General features: G+C 34.5%; 2 protein-coding genes across 5 annotated transcripts in view; one reads left to right on the forward strand and one right to left on the reverse strand.

The window, feature by feature from the left end:
• Positions 1-11,988, forward strand: part of slc4a10b (solute carrier family 4 member 10b) — a 53,048-nt gene extending 41,060 nt beyond the window's left edge. For all 3 annotated transcript variants that reach the window (XM_046841252.1, XM_046841273.1, XM_046841263.1), the window contains 13 exons: positions 145-390; positions 630-735; positions 2,048-2,209; positions 3,075-3,188; positions 3,303-3,464; positions 5,577-5,828; positions 6,303-6,371; positions 6,510-6,683; positions 7,261-7,383; positions 7,624-7,688; positions 7,814-7,924; positions 8,273-8,288; positions 11,723-11,988. In XM_046841252.1, the coding sequence (XP_046697208.1) occupies positions 145-390; positions 630-735; positions 2,048-2,209; positions 3,075-3,188; positions 3,303-3,464; positions 5,577-5,828; positions 6,303-6,371; positions 6,510-6,683; positions 7,261-7,383; positions 7,624-7,688; positions 7,814-7,910 (1,570 nt within the window). In that variant the 3' untranslated portion in view covers positions 7,911-7,924; positions 8,273-8,288; positions 11,723-11,988. The remainder of the gene's footprint in view (positions 1-144; positions 391-629; positions 736-2,047; positions 2,210-3,074; positions 3,189-3,302; positions 3,465-5,576; positions 5,829-6,302; positions 6,372-6,509; positions 6,684-7,260; positions 7,384-7,623; positions 7,689-7,813; positions 7,925-8,272; positions 8,289-11,722) is intronic.
• Positions 11,989-14,699: 2,711 nt separating this feature from the next.
• On the reverse strand, positions 14,700-15,877 carry gcgb (glucagon b). 2 transcript variants are annotated; one of them, XM_046845531.1, is made up of 4 exons: positions 15,789-15,877; positions 15,554-15,666; positions 15,262-15,408; positions 14,700-14,985 (listed from the first exon to the last, which is right to left on the reverse strand). In XM_046845531.1, exons 2-4 carry the CDS (start codon positions 15,646-15,648, stop codon positions 14,865-14,867), a joined length of 363 nt encoding a protein of 120 aa, XP_046701487.1. In that variant the 5' UTR covers positions 15,649-15,666; positions 15,789-15,877; the 3' UTR covers positions 14,700-14,864. The 2 variants fall into 2 exon arrangements, with proteins under 2 accessions (XP_046701487.1, XP_046701489.1); XM_046845533.1 differs by having other exon boundaries at positions 15,554-15,656; positions 15,789-15,870.
• Between the last annotated feature and the right edge of the window lie 1,679 nt (positions 15,878-17,556).

Here is a 17,556-nt window from a genome sequence, read left to right on the forward strand (position 1 = left end):
TAGAATGTACACAGGTTAGAATCAGAGGTAGAAAATATATTACTGAATAACAGAACAGAACAAAATTGTTTTTGAGAGCAAAACCTTAAATGTCAACTTATAATTCTTACTTACCTTATACCTTATTCTCTTGCTTTATTTCAGAGAGTATGGGTTGTCCTATCTGTCTCTGAGGACATGCATTGGCCTTTGGACCGCTTTCCTCTGTCTGCTGCTGGTGGCTACTGATGCCAGCTCACTTGTTTGTTACATCACTCGTTTTACAGAAGAAGCGTTTGCTTCTCTCATTTGCATCATTTTTATCTATGAGGCTCTGGAGAAGCTGATCCATCTTGGCGAGACTCACCCTTTTAACATGAACAACAACCTGGAAAAACTCACCACCTATTCGTGAGGGCACACACACTTAAAAACACACTTATACACTAACACACACAAACACATTTCTATATGTATTGCTCTCTTTCTCTCTCTCTCTCTCTCTCTCTCTCTCTCTCTCTCTCTCTCTCTCTCTCTCTCTCTCTCTCTATATATATATATATATATATATATATATATATATATATATATATATATATATATATATATAAATAAATGAAAATAAATATAAATCATGTTATTTTCTGCAGTTGTGCCTGTATAGAGCCTGTGAATCCCAACAATGCCACCCTGAATTATTGGGAGCAGAACAACATCACAGCATCAGAGATCTACTGGGAAGCTCTGGAAGTGCAGGTGAATATAAGCAGGTTAAACCTAGACCTGTTATTTTATTATACTCATCACCTTCATTTACTCAAAACCTTTAACGATTGACTGTCTTTAAAACTTAAAAAAAACCTATAAAAGACCTTTAGGGATTTTTGTGTGATGTGCCATTTCATTTATTATAATTTTTTTTTAAATAACTGAATAAGTGTCAAAGTCAGGAAATTCAGTCAGTTATTCAGATATTCAATGGGGTCTAAAATATGCAAGTCCAATAGTAATACTACTTCTGTATGGTATTTGTTTTTTTTGTAAATTCCATTACAAATCATATTTTAAGCAACAAAAGTAGAAAGTAGAATATTGGAAATCATGAATTTCTTAGTTTCTTAGTATGTGGTTTTTACATTAATGACAAAGTGCATTTGAACTCTCACAGACTCAACACATTTATGGAAAATCTGATGACACATAATTCTATAAAAGGATCATTTGGATCACATGATCCTTTCACTTTTTATATGAAGGAGTTAACGTTGTCAAAATCACTAATTTACTAACATTTAAATATAATATAAAAATGTGTCTTTATTCTTTCAAAATAAGACTTTCTCTTAATTTTTAGTTTTTAATTTAAAAAATCTTGAACCACACTGTACATAAAAAACACAATCACAAAAATCTCTTGTGTAAATGACACTTTCTGTCAGATGCAAACAGAGATTAAGGACATGTGGCATGGATTATATCGGATTAGCCATGCCGCACAACTAAAAGCAAAACGTTTACCTCTGCTTTAGACTGGACGAAGGGATTATCAAAGACAACAAAATACTATGCTACATCTATGTTGTGTACGATAGAGATAGAAATAATGCGAAACAGGGAGAGAGAGAGAGAGAGAGAGAGAGAGAGAGTTCATCAAAGCAGATTTAAGTGCTTTATAAGCCTATATGCACAAATGTTTATCTTAATAATAATAATACACATTAGTAAAAATTATTTGTATATTACTGTTCTTCTGAGAAATCAATAGTTTTATTTTTGCCCTTTAAATCTATTACCAACCAAGTCTTTATTTGGAATGAGTTAATGAAATGCCTTGAAATTGCTACGATTGATTTGCACAAATTATGAAATGCCCTGTTAGGTTTACTAAATCAAGTTAATGTAAAATATACTGGATTCATATTAACTTTGAAAGTTAAGTAATATATAACAATGTGATAACTAATAACTATTACAACATCTTAAAAGTGAATTTCAGAGGCATTAGGTTGTATCTATTATTTATTTTATAGATTTTTTTAATAGATATCCTTTATGTTATATTGCACAGGACTGCATAGAGAAGAAGGGGATGTTTGTGGGCTCAGCCTGTGGGCCTCATGGTCCCTACAGCCCTGATGTACTCTTCTGGTCTGTTGTGCTCTTTTTCTCCACTGTGGCCATGTCTGCTTTCCTTAAAGAGTTCAAGACCACTCGATACTTTCCTACCAAGGTACTTCACTAACCACACATTCTTAGTGTGGCCAGGTTTTGTGTGTGTGTGTGTGTGTGTGTGTGTGTGTGTGTGTGTGTTGCTCAGTTTTGTTATTACAGCTTGTAAATTCTCTATTTGAAGAAGAAACAGTTACGTGCATACTTTATAATGATAAGAAGAATTGCCTAGCATATTGCATGGTTGTGTTGATTTTAGCTAGCACTTAATTACAGCCTCTCAGGGTTAGTGGTTATATTCTACATCCCTGTACCATGTGTACACACCTTCGCCATACTAAGAATTACTTCTATAAATATTTACATTGTAAATGGAATTCACCATTTTAATAAAGTGAGTGAATTTGTGTGTGTGTGTGTGTGTGTGTGTGTGTGTGTGTGTGCGCGTGCGTGCGTGTGTATGTGTGTGTGTGTGTGTGGAAAATTAAAAGATATGAGTGGTGACAGAGGCTGTACTATGAAAGTTTTTTGTGCATTGGTTCCCTCTAGTGGAATATTAGGAAAATGACAGCGACTCCAAAAAAAAATTAGATTTTGTCAATTAATACTTAAAATAATCAACAAAGAAACTCTCCAGAGCCTGAGAGAATTTCCAGTGTCTTATTTTATTTAGTATTTTTAAATGTCTGAAGTAATTATTATTTTTTGTATTAGTAATCTGCTAAAAAACTGTTATTTTATATTATTATAAGTATAATAAGTATAATAAGCAAATAAAAGAATATATATATATATATATATATATATATATATATATATATATATATATATATATATATATATATATATCTTTATTTGTAAAAAAAAAAAAAAGAAAAAGGAAATATATATAAAGTAAATATGTTATTTATTTATGTTTGCTTTAGGTCAGATCAATCATCAGTGATTTTGCTGTGTTCATTACTATTCTGACAATGGTTCTGATCGACTACGCTATAGGTGTCCCCTCCCCCAAACTGCAGGTCCCCAACAATTTTAAGGTAAGACTCTCCTAAAAATGACATCTCAACATGTTTTTCTAAATCCAGTAATATAGAAATGCATCTTGCATAAAGTGGTTGTAATGACAGTGACTATGTTGTGACCCAATTTAGCCAACAAGAGATGATCGAGGTTGGTTTATTAACCCATTGGGGCCGAACCCCTGGTGGACTTGCATCATATCAGTGATCCCTGCCCTTCTTTGTACCATCCTAATTTTCATGGACCAGCAGATCACTGCAGTCATCATTAACAGAAAGGAACACAAACTTAAGGTACTGATGGCAAGAGTATATTCTCTTGATTATTACAGCATTGCATCCATGTGTACCTTAAATGCAAAGAATAACTTTGAGCACATTTTGAACTAGCGAATTATTGGTTTCTAGTCAGTAGCATTACCAACTGAGCAGTTTAATCCCATATGGCTTTTGGAATATCGATACCGTCGCCAGAAAACCTTGTGAGTCCATTTTTAACAGTTTTGATTTTGTTTTACTTAAACTGAAAACTGTCACTCCGCTCTGTTCCCTATGGGCATGCTACAGATCTGGGAGTTAGAAATCATCTCTGTGCACCTTGGAGTTCTGTGATGATTTATCCAAAATGCTGTTTTTGGATTTTGTGATGTTTCTTGGGTTTTTTTCACAGCAGCAATGAAATCAGAATAAAAAGTTAATAGGTTTTAAAAAATGTATAGGTAAATATATTCTAGTTCACTACGATCAACTAAGATTTATAGCCTGGTGATCCCAGAAAGCTGAAATATGGGTTAATAGCATGGGATGGAGTTTGAATACAAAAGTAAATGAATAATGGTGATAATAATAACAACACTACAATATACAATACCTGAAAAAAATGTGGACATACAGTATGCTCATAGAAAGGTTTCTATTTATTTTTGAATTATTCTAAAATAATAATGAACCTATACATACAGGGCATCTGGAACGTATTTACAGCACTTCACTTTTTCCACGTTTTGTTATTTTACAGTCTTATTCCAAAATAGATTATTTTCTTCAAAATTCTACAAATAATACCCCATAATGACAACGTGAAGGAAGTTTGCATGAAATCTTTACAAATGTATAAAAAAAAAAAGGAAAAATAAAAAAAAAACGCATGTACATAAGTATTCACAGCTTTTGCTATGACAAAATTGAGCTCAGGTGTGCATCATGTCAGAGCACAAAAAAGCCATGAAATCCAAGGAATTATCTGTAGACCTAGGAGACAGGATTGTATCGTGGCACAGATCTGGGGAAGAGGAGAATTGAAGTTCCAAATAAGCACAGTGGTCTTTGTCATCTGTAAATGGAAGACATTTGGAACCACCAGGACTTTTCGTGGGGCGGGCCGCCCGGCCAAACTTAACGATCGGAAGAGAAGGGCCTTAGTCAGGGAGGTGAACAAGAACCCAATGGTCACTCTGTAAAAGCTCCAGCGTTTCTTTGTGGAGAGAGGACAACCTTTCAGAACAAACATCTTTACAGCAATACTCACCTGGCCAATACCATTGATACAGTGAAGCATGGTGGTGGCAGAATCATGCTGTAGGGATGTCTTTCAGTTGCAGGAACTGGGAGACTAGCAATGTAGAGAGACATCAATGAAGAAAACCTGCTTCAGAGCACTCTGGACCTTAGACAGGGGCGACGGTTCGTCTACCAACAGGACAACTACCCTAAGCACACAGCTAAGATAACAGAGGAGTGGCTACAGGACGACTCTGTGAATGTCCTTGAGTGGCTCAGCCAGAGCCCAGATTGAACCCGATCAAACATCTCTGGAGAGATCTGAAAATGTCTGTGCACCAACGCTCCTCATCCAAACTGATGTAGCTTGAGAGGTTCTGCAAACACGAATGGGAGAAACTGCCCAAAAAAGGTGTGCCATCTTGTAGCATCATACTCACAAAGACTTGAGGCTGTAATTGGTGCCAAAGGAGCTTCAACAAAGTATTGAGCAAAGGCTGGGAATACTTATGTACAATAAATTTGCAAAGATTTTAAACACACTTATTTCATGTTGTCATTATAGGCTATTCTTTGTAGAATGTTTATGAACATTATGAATTTAATCAATTTTGGAATAAGACTGTAGCATAACAAAATGTGGAAAAAGTGAAGAGCTGTGAATACTTTCCAGATGCACTGTATAAATAAACATATATGGAGTTACACAGTCAATAAAACTGTGAAACAAGTTAATTAAACTAATATTAACATTATTATTATTATTATTATTATTATTATTATTATTAATATTATTTTAATGTGTATATCCTTTTATTACTTTTATAAGTACTACCAATAATAGTAGTAGTTGTTGTTGTTTGTTTTCTCTGGTTGCTCTGATTGGTAATTTTGTGTTGGCTACAGAAAAGCTGTGGGTACCACCTGGATCTGTTCGTAGTGGGTGTGATGCTGGGTGTGTGCTCACTGATGGGGCTGCCCTGGTTTGTGGCAGCTACAGTGCTTTCAATCTCACATGTTAACAGCCTGAAGCTGGAGTCTGAGAGCTCAGCCCCGGGAGAACAGCCTAAGTTTCTTGGCATCAGAGAACAACGGTTTACTGGTCTTATGATTTTCCTCCTGATGGGATGCTCTGTCTTTATGACCTCCATTCTCAAGGTCAGCTTCTGCACTGATCATTCAGTTTAATGCTATAACTTTGGTAATGCATGCAAAGGATGTGTAATGAGCATTTCTATAAAAAAACACTTAAAAAGCTTGTGAGAGTTCTAATATATAAATCTGAATCTAACGTATGTCCAGAATAATATTTAATGTTTAATAATGCTCACGGCTCAAATGTGGGATATACCAAATATGTTTATATATTTCTTAAATTATTGCAACAGTTAGAAAAAAACACATGGCCACCAGCTTCTTAAAAAAAGGTGTTGACTAATTGTGCCAGAAAAAGATTTTCACTTTCCCACACCTTCCACCAAGCAAGTAAAATCTTTTTAACCTCATCACTGCCTTTGATATATGAAAAAATGGCAGCAAGGTTGAAGTTCTTTTAGAATTATTAATATAGTGAGAATTTCACTATTTCAGCATTAGAGCAGCAATTTGCTTATTTAACATTTGTTTTTTCAGTTTATTCCAATGCCTGTTTTGTATGGAGTGTTTCTCTACATGGGAGCATCATCACTGAGAGGAATACAGGTAACAAGCAAATACAAACAAAAGCATTTAAATGCACTTCAACCTTTAATATGATGTCTTTATCAGTCTATACTCAAGACAAATTAAATAATAATAATAATGATAATCCTAATATTTTTTACATGTTGCTTTAATAAGTTTTTTGACAGGCTGAAGCTGTTTGGAATGCCAACTAAGCACCAGCCTGACTTCATCTACCTGAGGCACGTTCCTCTGAGGAAGGTTCACCTGTTTACCATCATCCAGCTCAGCTGCTTGGTGCTTCTCTGGGTTATTAAAACATCCCGTGCCGCCATCGTCTTTCCTATGATGGTACCATTTTTTTTTTAAATGAGGAGACAGAAAATTGATTTTTAGAGTATGTATAGAGAAAAAAACAGACACAGTAGAATGTGGAGGTGCAGTAAAGTGTAAAGATTGTTAATACAAGACCAGACTTAAAGTGGCAGTTCAGTGTAAACAATGTAACCAGTGTAACATCAGGAAAAAGGAAAGGCATTACGGCTCAATAAGCTAATCATATGCCTGGCTCATAGCAATGTAGCAGAACAGTGTACTGTCCCAATACACTGATGAGTGAATTGCACTATATATACTGTAATTAAGATTTTCCTTCCAATATGTGATTACTTATTATATCTATATATGTATTTGCAATAGAAACACATTTCTTAACATGAAAAATGTTACAGCTTTGAGCAAGCCTTTTTGTGTAGTAGCAAGTTTTTGCTCTAGATATTTATAGACATTTGGTGCAGCAGGTACCAGCTCTAAGGATTTATAAGATTTTTTGCCAGCAGCAAGTTCTAGCTATGATGCCTATGTGTGTGTGTGTGTGTGTGTGTGTGTGTGTGTGTGTGTGTGTGTGTATTGGTTGTGCTGTTGGCAGGTTCTTGCTCTGGTATTTATCCGGAAGCTACTGGATTTTTTTTTTACTAAAAGAGAGTTGAGCTGGCTGGATGACCTCATGCCAGAAAGTAAGAAAAAGAAAATGGAGGATGCAAAAAAAGAGGTGAGCTTGTGTTGCAGAAACACTGCAAATTCATTTGATGTCAGTATAAGATTGGCTATGTATCTTACACAGTTACTGTGTGAAGTGGTTTTAGCGTTCTGCATTAGATCAGGAAAATGAAGGATGGGGGATCAAAAGGTGGATGAAGTTCTTGCTGGCATTACTGCAGAAAAAAGTGTCTCTCACATGCTTTTTCTCTTTCTCTCTTTTTCTCTCTATCTCTCTATTTGATTCTGCCAGGAGGAGCAAAGTATTTTGGCAGAAGAAGAGGGAGTAGTACAAGTGCCGTTGGAAGGACATTACAAGTGTGTGCCAATTCCACTGACGAATCGTTCAAAAATAGCTGCAGTCCATAGCATAATATTTTTCTACTACAGACATCAGATTTTGGCGCTGTTTGTGAAATGACTGATTTAGATTTTTTTTTTAGGGATGATCCATCGTCTGTGAACATTACAGATGAGATGTCTAAAGCCTCATTTGGAAACACTTGGAATGCTGTCAGCTCTGAAGGCTCAAAAAAGTGAACCAACCACAAAAGGTTTAAATTATTATTATTATTATTAGATAATTCTATGTAAAGTACATTTAAGCCCTGCAGATATTTTCATATTATGGCTTTCAATTGTGGCTTTCAGTGCCACCAGTTTGTAATTGTACATTACACATACAGTTTGAGAAAATTGCCACACTTTTTTATTCTTGTTATTCTTCATATCTGAAATTTATCTCAGTTGTGCCAGACCTCTTATTTAAAAAAAAAATAAAATCTGGGCAAGGAATATCAAAGAAAACTGTGATCCTCTCAAAAAAGTATTGATTGAATGTTTGCAATGTAAATATATTTCAGCATCATCCTAAACTTAAGCTGTTTTTCTTACTCTCCTAGATGATGAGCACTTAAGGTAAGTTGACCTCACACTATGACCTGATATTTTCTGCTCTTTTTTAGTTTATTATATCCTTCATAATAAGAACTTGTTTGTAAAGAACTTGACCTTCCTTTTAGTATTCTGTGAACAGCATTTACATCAAATTAGAACTTTTTTTACTTAATTATTAATTATTGAAAATCTTTTTATCAAATTATTCTAGTTCGACCTATTGCTGGAAAAAAAAAGAAAGGACATCTTGAATAAATCTGTTGCGTTTTAATTTTGCCTCTTTTCTATTTATTTATTGATATTTTTTATTATAAATTGTTAAACAGATATGCACGATAGCCCTACTATACAGTGTGTATGTATATATATATATATATATAATGTGTGAGACCTGCAATGTTGTATGGTTTAGAGACAGTGGCATTGACTAAAAGACAGGAGGTGGAGCTGGAGGTAGCAGAGTTAAGATGTAAAGATGTTGAGGTTTTCATTAGGAGTGACGATGATGGACAGGATTAGAAATGAGTTTATTAGAGGGACAGCGCATGTAGGATGTTTTGGAGACAAGGAGAGGGAGGTGCGATTGAGATGGTTTGGACATGTGCAGAGGAGAGTTTATCAGTAGAAGAATGCTGAGGATGGAGCCACCAGGAAGGAGGAAAAGAGGAAGGCCAAGGAGGAGGTTTATGGATGTGGTGAAGGGAAGACATGCAGGTAGTTGGTGTGAAAGAGGCAGATGTAGAGGACAGGGTGGTATGGAGACGGATGATCCACTGTGGCGACCCCTAATGGGAGAAGCCGAAAGAAGAAGAAGAAGAATATATATCTTCTTCTTCTTCTTCTTCTTCTTCTTCTTCTTTCGGCTTCTCCCATTAGGGGTCGCCACAGCGGATCATCCGTCTCCATATACCACCCTATGGTACAGGGCTTTCAGTTCGGTACATATGAGCAGTGTTGGGCAACGTTACTTTTAAAAGTAATGCATTACCATATTGAGTTACTCCCCAAAAAAGTAACTAATTACGTTACTTAGTTACTTTTTATGAAAAGTAACGCGTTATATTACTTTTGCGTTACTTGTATCTCTTTCACGCCTTACAGGTGTAACAGGTGTAATATAGATAATTGCCATTAAGAAATAAGTTATATTAGGGCAAAAGACATGTCTTAAACATTTAAAATGCTTAATAACTTCTTAGAGAACAATAAGATGATCGACTAAATTTTTAACATACCTTTCGCTGTCATCTCGTAAAACGTGCAATTCCGTAAATATGACCTCGTCCTCGTCAACATCATTCTCTGCTTCATCATCAGCTTGAAACATTCTGAACGCTTTTACAAAGTTCACGCTATTATCAGTGACCGTGGCAGTTTATCTTCCCACAAAGAGCAAATGAGCTGTGAATTTGCTCTCTGTCTCCGCTGTGATGGCATCGTACATGTGTCTCCCACGGAAAACTTTTATTCTGAGCAGTCCATAGAGCTGCAGTGGTGGAAAGTCGGCAAATGTTTTCTATATTTCAGTCTCCATTTCCATATATGCAACATTGCATAATGTTCATTTTCATTTTTGTTTAGTCTCTGCCTCGCACTTCGGAGCTAAAGAGTCAATAGCGCTAGCCTTAGCCTATAATGCTAGTGCTATGGAGTCAAGATTCAACATTTTTATTTGTCACAAATCTTATGTTCAGTTTTAAGAATTTCTCTTAAAAGGAGAAAATCCTGACAATTCCACATATCAAGGGAGTGAATGAATGAAGGATGGAAGGAATGAAGTCATTTGTTAAAGTATTCTGAAATAAGTAGAACAGTTAAGTAGATCATATTTTAAATATTCAAATGTAAAACACACAGACACATACACACACTTACATACACATCTGTATTACCCGAATGGAGCGTATTTTCTTTAATCTACCGTAATTTCCGGACTATTAAACCCACCCAAATATAAGCTGCACCCACTGAATTTGACAAAGATTTTGAACATAAATAAGCCGCACCTGTCTATAAGTCTACATTGAAACTAATGAACTTTACACAGGCTTTACGAAAGACAGTGTCTGTTACACGACTTGTATCTAAACAGTAGCCTACCAGGAAAGTCATTGTTCACTGTCTTCCTCCTTCCTTTCACAACAATTTCCCTCGAGAGTTAGAGTTTTGGCATCGTCGTGCGTTTAAAAATCACCATCGGTGAAGCTTTTCTCCTGATGCCCTGCAGCTCAGAACACAGGTGAAGTGTGTTTTTTTCATGCCCGGTTGTTTTCAGCGTGACGAATGATTCGCATTTCCTGTTGACAGTCCGAGTGAGCGGCAGGTCAAACGTCAGAGGAACCTCATCCATATTTATGATGTGGTGCGGCCCGATTTGATATAAAGAATTTCATTGGATCACCTGAACCCGTTCGGCAATTTCATTGGTCCAATGTTATGGGGCTCAGTTTTTTTGGCATGAAGCATGTAAAACCGGGAAAGACCCAGGAAAAATCCATAAATTAGCCGCTTCATTGTTTAAGCCGCTGAAGTCCGGAAAATATGGTATTTAATTTATGCCAATTTAATTGATTACTCTATTTAGTCAATATATTGAAAAAAATGATATTGCATTAATTTTATTTATTCTATTTTTATTTTTTTATAAAGTATTATTTTATATATTATTTCAAATGTTGATGATCACAAATATTAATAATAATAAACAGGATTAATAAAAAAAAAATACAAACAATTTATATTAAAAAATATATCAACTTTTACAAAATTAGTTAAACCGACAAACAAATATATAAATTAATAAAAGGTCAAGTCATGGATTTACAAAACAAATTCCACCAAATCTTTCATCAAACAAGTGTGTGTCAAGACCAGGACCAGTAAATTACTATTTAAAGTATTTTTAGTAGTTATTGGTTATAATGTTGTTCAAAGTTAGCAGCTGGTGGGACTTTACAGGACAAGTGTATTTCTCACTGAATTTTTGAATTCTTAATTAATTTATTTTGGTTATTAAGTTCTATTTCATTTCAATAACATTAAAATAGTTGTGATCATAGCTGGTTAATAACAACATCCAGCAAGAGCAATAAGATCGGTTACAATAGCAAATCTACTTATCTAATGTTCTTGTGTTCTTTATGTTTATATGTACTCCAACCAGGCACTTGTCTATGTAAACAGGTATTTTTAGAGAGTGTTTTAAAAGAGAACTTGCTTTGTCATCTTTGAATCTCTCGCCACTAGGAAGTCCCATGCTGCCATTATCAAATGCTAAACCTTTGCATCTCCACAACAAGTCTTTTATGTCCAATCTCATTATACTGTTATTACAGGATTAAGCACCAATTTGCTACCAGAACTAAACCAATAAAAATTGTACTCTGGACACAGTTGGTGTTTGCTCTGTTAGGTGATAATTTAACTGGGTGAATCAAATAATTTTTTCCTGACAGTTTACACACGGCCTGCAGCAGCAGTGAAGGGCAAGGACATGAAAAAAGAGAGCTTCAACATAAAGACAAGCCTCTGACCTGCATCTCTGTCACTGTGTTCTCTCACAAAATGTGCCATGTTCCTGCTCCTATATGTCTTTGTTCATTTTTCTTTAGTGTTTTTAATAGATTTTTGTCAATACTGTACGCATGTTTGGAAATGGTCAGTCTCTTTATTTATATGTCCGTTCTCTGTTTACTTAAATAAAACAATACCAGCGGGTGAAGGTGAGGAATAATGACTCATATAATAATAATGAATCAGCGTGTTTTGGAGATCATAGAAACTATTCTAAAGTCTATTTTTTATTTTAAATGGATTTATATGTATTTTCTATGTTTTGTATTTGTAAATGTTACAGTCTCCTCCATGTTATCCAACATATAACTAAACTAAACTAGAAGCCGTAACAAATATTAAAAAGACAGATAGATGTAACCCATGAACATCCATGTTATGATATACATGATGCATTGTTTATCATTTTCATCATCATAGTTAATATTAATGCTGGATGTATTGGATTGTCATTATTTTGAGGTAGAATAAAGGACAAACTATAGTGCTTATTTTATTTTATTATAAAAGTTTTACCTCAGAATAGAGGCTTAGAATATTACAGTGCAATTAAAAAACTAATTTATCATTTAAATTGTGTATTTGTTATATTTTCAGATGTTAATAATGTATACTGAGGTGTGTATCTGATTTATGTTGATCCATCTAGAGAATGATTTTGTAGCTTGTGTGTTGATTTTGTCAATATGCCAAAGTCCAAATAGATTTTCCTGATATCTCAGTAATTGCACATTTCTGATCAAACAATACCACATGGCAGTTTCTCATTACCATTATTTTACATACAGGAACATTTTCTTTACAGTAAGCTTTATCTCTGTGTTGTGAAAAGCAGATCTGTTTTAAAAATGACAGAAATTAGCTTTAAATATTTTGAAGGGCATTTCGCTACAGGTCATATTCTTCAGCTAGAGGTGTTTCTGAAAGACTCTATCGCGGCCATAATATAAATTGGGTATAAATGCAGTATTAATCTGGAATGGCAAAATAAAAGGTTTGTAGGTGTAGATTTACTTAGTAAATACTTTTTCATCTGTACATTCTTGCACTTTTAGGATTTAGCATTTTTTCTCAGTAGAATCATCCAAACTATAGTCTTTTAGTACGTTGATGTGCTTTAATTTATTTTAATTTTTGCTTTGATGTTAGTGGTCATTAAATAAGCAGTTACACCAAGCATTTTTCCCAATTTACCAACATTAACCATTTGTTGCATATTTTTCCCTCAAATGTTTCATTAATTTATTGAAATTTGTTTGTTTTAATCTGGTAAAATAATATAATAGCATTTTAAAATCTATCTTAGATGTTATTATTTATGTTATTAATGTATAACTAATAAATAAAAATGTATAATCTCTGAAGCTTGCTATGTATCTGTCATATTACTATAACCAGATGTAGCATGAATTTCCATGAATGAATCTCTCTCTCTCTCTCTCTCTCTCTCTCTCTCTCTCTCTCTGTCTCTCTCTATCCCTCTCCCTCTCCCTCTCTCTCTTATATTCTATATAAATATAGAAGTTTTGAATAAGATTAAGATCAGTTTTCTTTTCAGGCCACTGAATTTGTACCAATACATGTCTTTATATACTATGATTTGTGCATAGGTAAATTGTCATACTGTATTAGATTTGCAGTTCCTTAGTAACAGTTGTAGGAAATTGTAACGCTACAGCATAGACAATTTCAGACAATTGTGTAGTTCCAACTGTGTGGCAGCAGTTTGAAGAAGAACCATATTTGGTTGTGAAGGTCAGGTGTCCAAATATTTTTGCCCGTAGTATAAGGAAATTAAAAATTTTGATTCAATTTTTGTTAACCTTTATGGTGTTTCCATTGTATGGGAACCACGATTAATTTAATAAAACATCTGTATGTTATTCAACTATTAGAAATATAAAAGGCCAATGCACCACCACCACCTCTGCATTTTAGTCTAAAAATTTAATTATATGAAATAATCACAAACTGTCACGTGTTAGTGTACATCTTATTTTTTTGAATTATTTGTGTGGAATAATGCCAATTTTCTTATTTGTCATATACTTACTATGTTTGAAAGGATTTCCTTTGCTTAGCATGCATGATAATATTTTCTAAGGAGATTTGGAAATAACATAAAGCACAAAAAAAGACAAGTGAGTAGGCAGTCTTGTTTTCCCCTTTTTTTCTCAGCAGATGGTGTGAAGTGTCAGCTGACAGCTCAGAGAGAGGCTCAGTCCCTTAGGCCCCTCACTTTCTGGCTCCCTCACTCTCTACTCTTTATCTCTCACTGAGTGACATCTCCTTGCTATGCTAACATACTTCTGTCATAGTGTCATGCTAGACATAGCGTAATGAACCATTTAAACATCATGTCCACAGGGTGGACAACTATTAGTCCTATTTATTCTTATAAATCTTGCTGTCAGTATTGTTATGGGTGATTGACTACTGCCAGAATAAATGTGTTGATTTGAAAAAATGCACTGCATGATAATTACTAATGTAAAATCAGTATTTTTTGCCCACTTTTGGCTGAATAACTAACCTTTCTTAAAAGCATGTAAATTGAATTTACAGGAATACATGTCCCCAAGAATGTATAATGTGCTCTTGCAACTCATGCAACTTTTAAATTGTTACTTAAAGAATTGAATGTGCAAGTCTTTTCCTAAAACTAATCTGTTAACATATTTTAGAAGTTATATAAAATGCAATAGTGACTTCCATTGTTCATCTATGGAAGAAAAAGTAACAGAATTACCAGAGCCCATCCAGAGGATTGATAAAATGTGCCACAGTATACAAATAGTTCCCAAATCTACCATTCTCAAAACATGCCAAGCATAGACAGGAATTATATCACAGTGCTTAAGTTCAGCAGAGATTTATTTCAAACACATTTTGTTTTAGGCAATGACACCACAGTTCCATATAAAATATGGTAGGTGGAATAAGATGGTTCAACCGAGTGTCGCCGAGTGTCTCTTTCCAGTGTAAATGGTATGAACTGCTTATCTCATGCTGTAGGGAGCTTCTCTACTCTCGTCTTCCTCTCCCCATTTTCAGCCAGGACACAAACTCCTTGGCTGCCTGGTCCTGCATGTATGAACTCACATCGCTGGTATATGTGCCGTCTGCATGCCGTCTTGTGTGGGACCTAATAAAATAACAGTAGCATTACGAAGGTAAATGTGTAACGACAAAAAAAAGCTACCCATTAATTATGAGGATGTAGCAAAATGCTATCAAATTTAACTAAGATCTGAACTTAGAAATGTATAGAAAACAACTAACATGTAGACAGTGAGAGTAAAAAAAAAAAAAAGGTTTAACCTAGTTCTCATTATTACATTTTAATGTCAGCCATTTCAAATCAATGTTTAACAGAGGTATGTTGGGAAATTGTGTTTGAGGGAAATAATTCAATACATACCCACTTCTCTTTGAGTTCATCAGCCATTGTATGAAATCCTGAGCTCTTCTGGTCTCCAGATATTTGCTGTAATCGTTTGAGAATGTTCCTTCTGAGTGCCTCTTCATGGTAGTTGGATTATTGAATAGCGTATCTTCTAACATTACACTGAAAAGATAGTAATATTAACAAACTTTCCCCCAAAAAAGGCAGGGCAAGAAACAAAAAAATCTTCCAAATGATCCAAATATATAATATGCACCTAAAAAAACACCTCTATTCCATTCTCTCTACAACAAAATCTTAGACTTACCTAGAGTTTTCCTCTGTGTCTTCAGTGGGATTTTGCCAACTGCTTTGCACAATGATAAGCAGTAGAAGTCCTGCCAAATACTGGATGCTCTTCATTCTGCTCTCTGGAAATTACTAATCACATTGAGTACATTATAAGATTAGATGCTAATCATATTAATTAAAGTATCAAACATGATTAGATTGATGCAACAGGTTTTAATCAAAAGTTTAAATTCTTTGAAAGCTCTACTTACTTGTAGATCAACTGCAAAAGGAAAAAACAGAATGATGACAGAGAGGATGTTGGTGTTCGCTGGTGTCTTATCAGGCTTCCAGGAGTGTTTACTTGTTCCTGCCCAGCACGGTGTGTCTTATATAGAGAAGCCCATCCATCGACAGGTAGCTCTGGTAACACACACACACACACACACACACACACACACACACACACACACACACACACTTGCATCTACCTGTTACTCTCAATCCATTAGTCAAGTCTCCATTTCAATGCACTGGACATATTGTTTGTTACAAACGAGGTGCAGCAATGTTCATGCAAGCTCAAAACTGTCACTAGTGAGCAGAGATCAAACATAATGCCATCCTGACAAATACAGTGATTCATTTCAGTTTCCAGGAAATTGAGTAGTTTCCACTGAACTAAGTGATGCCAACTGACTGGAAGAACTGAAGCATCGTCTTTTGGTTTTACGCTTTGTAAATATTGGACACTGATTGTCTCTTTGAGCCATTTTATAGGTCAAGCATTAAGCCATAGTTAATCTTTGGCATAGCTATTTATCTGTCCTAAAAATACATAAAAAATATATTTAGCATTACTGTATATATATATATATATATATATATATATATATATATATATATATATATATATATATATATATATATATATATATATATATATATATATCCATATCCATGTGTATCCATATCCATATCCATGTGTATCCATATCCATGTGTATCCATATCCATGTGTATCCACATAAATGTGTGTGTTTGTGTGTGTGTGTGTGTGTGTGTGTGTGTGTGTGTGTGTATTTCAAATATTCTGTATTCTATTTAGACTCAGGGAAACACAAAAAAACAATTACCAGAGCTATGCCATCATGCTGCTCTGTTTCTCTAATGATGTTTAATATAATTGAAGTTCTAATAAAGAATATATATTCATTAATATGGATAATATTCAAAACAAGTGTCAAGCATCAACCTACCTATAGAACTATAAATACATGTTTATACACATCCATGTTCTGTTTGATTATCAACAGAACTTTCTTCAGGACTTTCATTGTCCAATCTTTGTGTTTTTTTCTTTTTTCCTACTTTGTTGCACATAAACAATAATAACTGAAAGTTAACTATATTTGTCCTAAAAAAAAATAAAAGTGGAAGTTTCCAACTTTTGGGGCACAAGTCATCAAGGGCTTATTGTTCAGTTAAATTGGTCATTATTATAGACCCTGATACCTGATGAAATTGTTCTCTGCTTTGTGAAAGACATAAGAATTAATGATACTATGAATATTGCTGTGGCTTGATTTAAATGTAAAAGTGATAAGCTGTACTATGCTTTTAATGTAAATAAAACTTTATTTAGGCTTCTCCCATTAGGGGTCATCACAGCGGATCATCAGCATGTTTGATTTGGCACGTTTTTACACTGGATGCCCTTCCTAATGTAACACTCCCTATTTATCCGGGCTTGGGACCGGCACTAAGAGTGGCTAGGGTTGGTTCCCTGACCGGGGACCGAACCCGGGCCACAGTGGTGAGAGCGCCGCATCCTAACCACTAGACCACCAGGAACCCCATGCTATCAATGAAAATACTGTACCTTAAAATATAATAACTGTGTATTTATATATATATATATATATATATATATATATATATATATATATATATATATATATATATATATATATATATATATAAATAAAAATATTAGATATTCTCAAATATTCCATCCAAGCCTTATTTGATAAATGTAAGC

Source organism: Silurus meridionalis, chromosome 3 (genome assembly GCF_014805685.1).
Source record: "Silurus meridionalis isolate SWU-2019-XX chromosome 3, ASM1480568v1, whole genome shotgun sequence".
Lineage (NCBI taxonomy): Eukaryota > Metazoa > Chordata > Actinopteri > Siluriformes > Siluridae > Silurus > Silurus meridionalis.

Excerpts from the sequence above, each read along its gene's own strand:
- gcgb (XM_046845531.1), bottom strand. The coding sequence starts at position 15,648 with ATGAAGAGCATCCAGTATTTGGCAGGACTTCTACTGCTTATCATTGTG. Across the intron at positions 15,409-15,553 it reads GACACAGAGGAAAACTCTAG|TGTAATGTTAGAAGATACGC; the intron begins GTAAGTCTAAGA and ends CTATCTTTTCAG. Across the intron at positions 14,986-15,261 it reads ATGAACTCAAAGAGAAGTGG|GTCCCACACAAGACGGCATG; the intron begins GTATGTATTGAA and ends TTATTTTATTAG.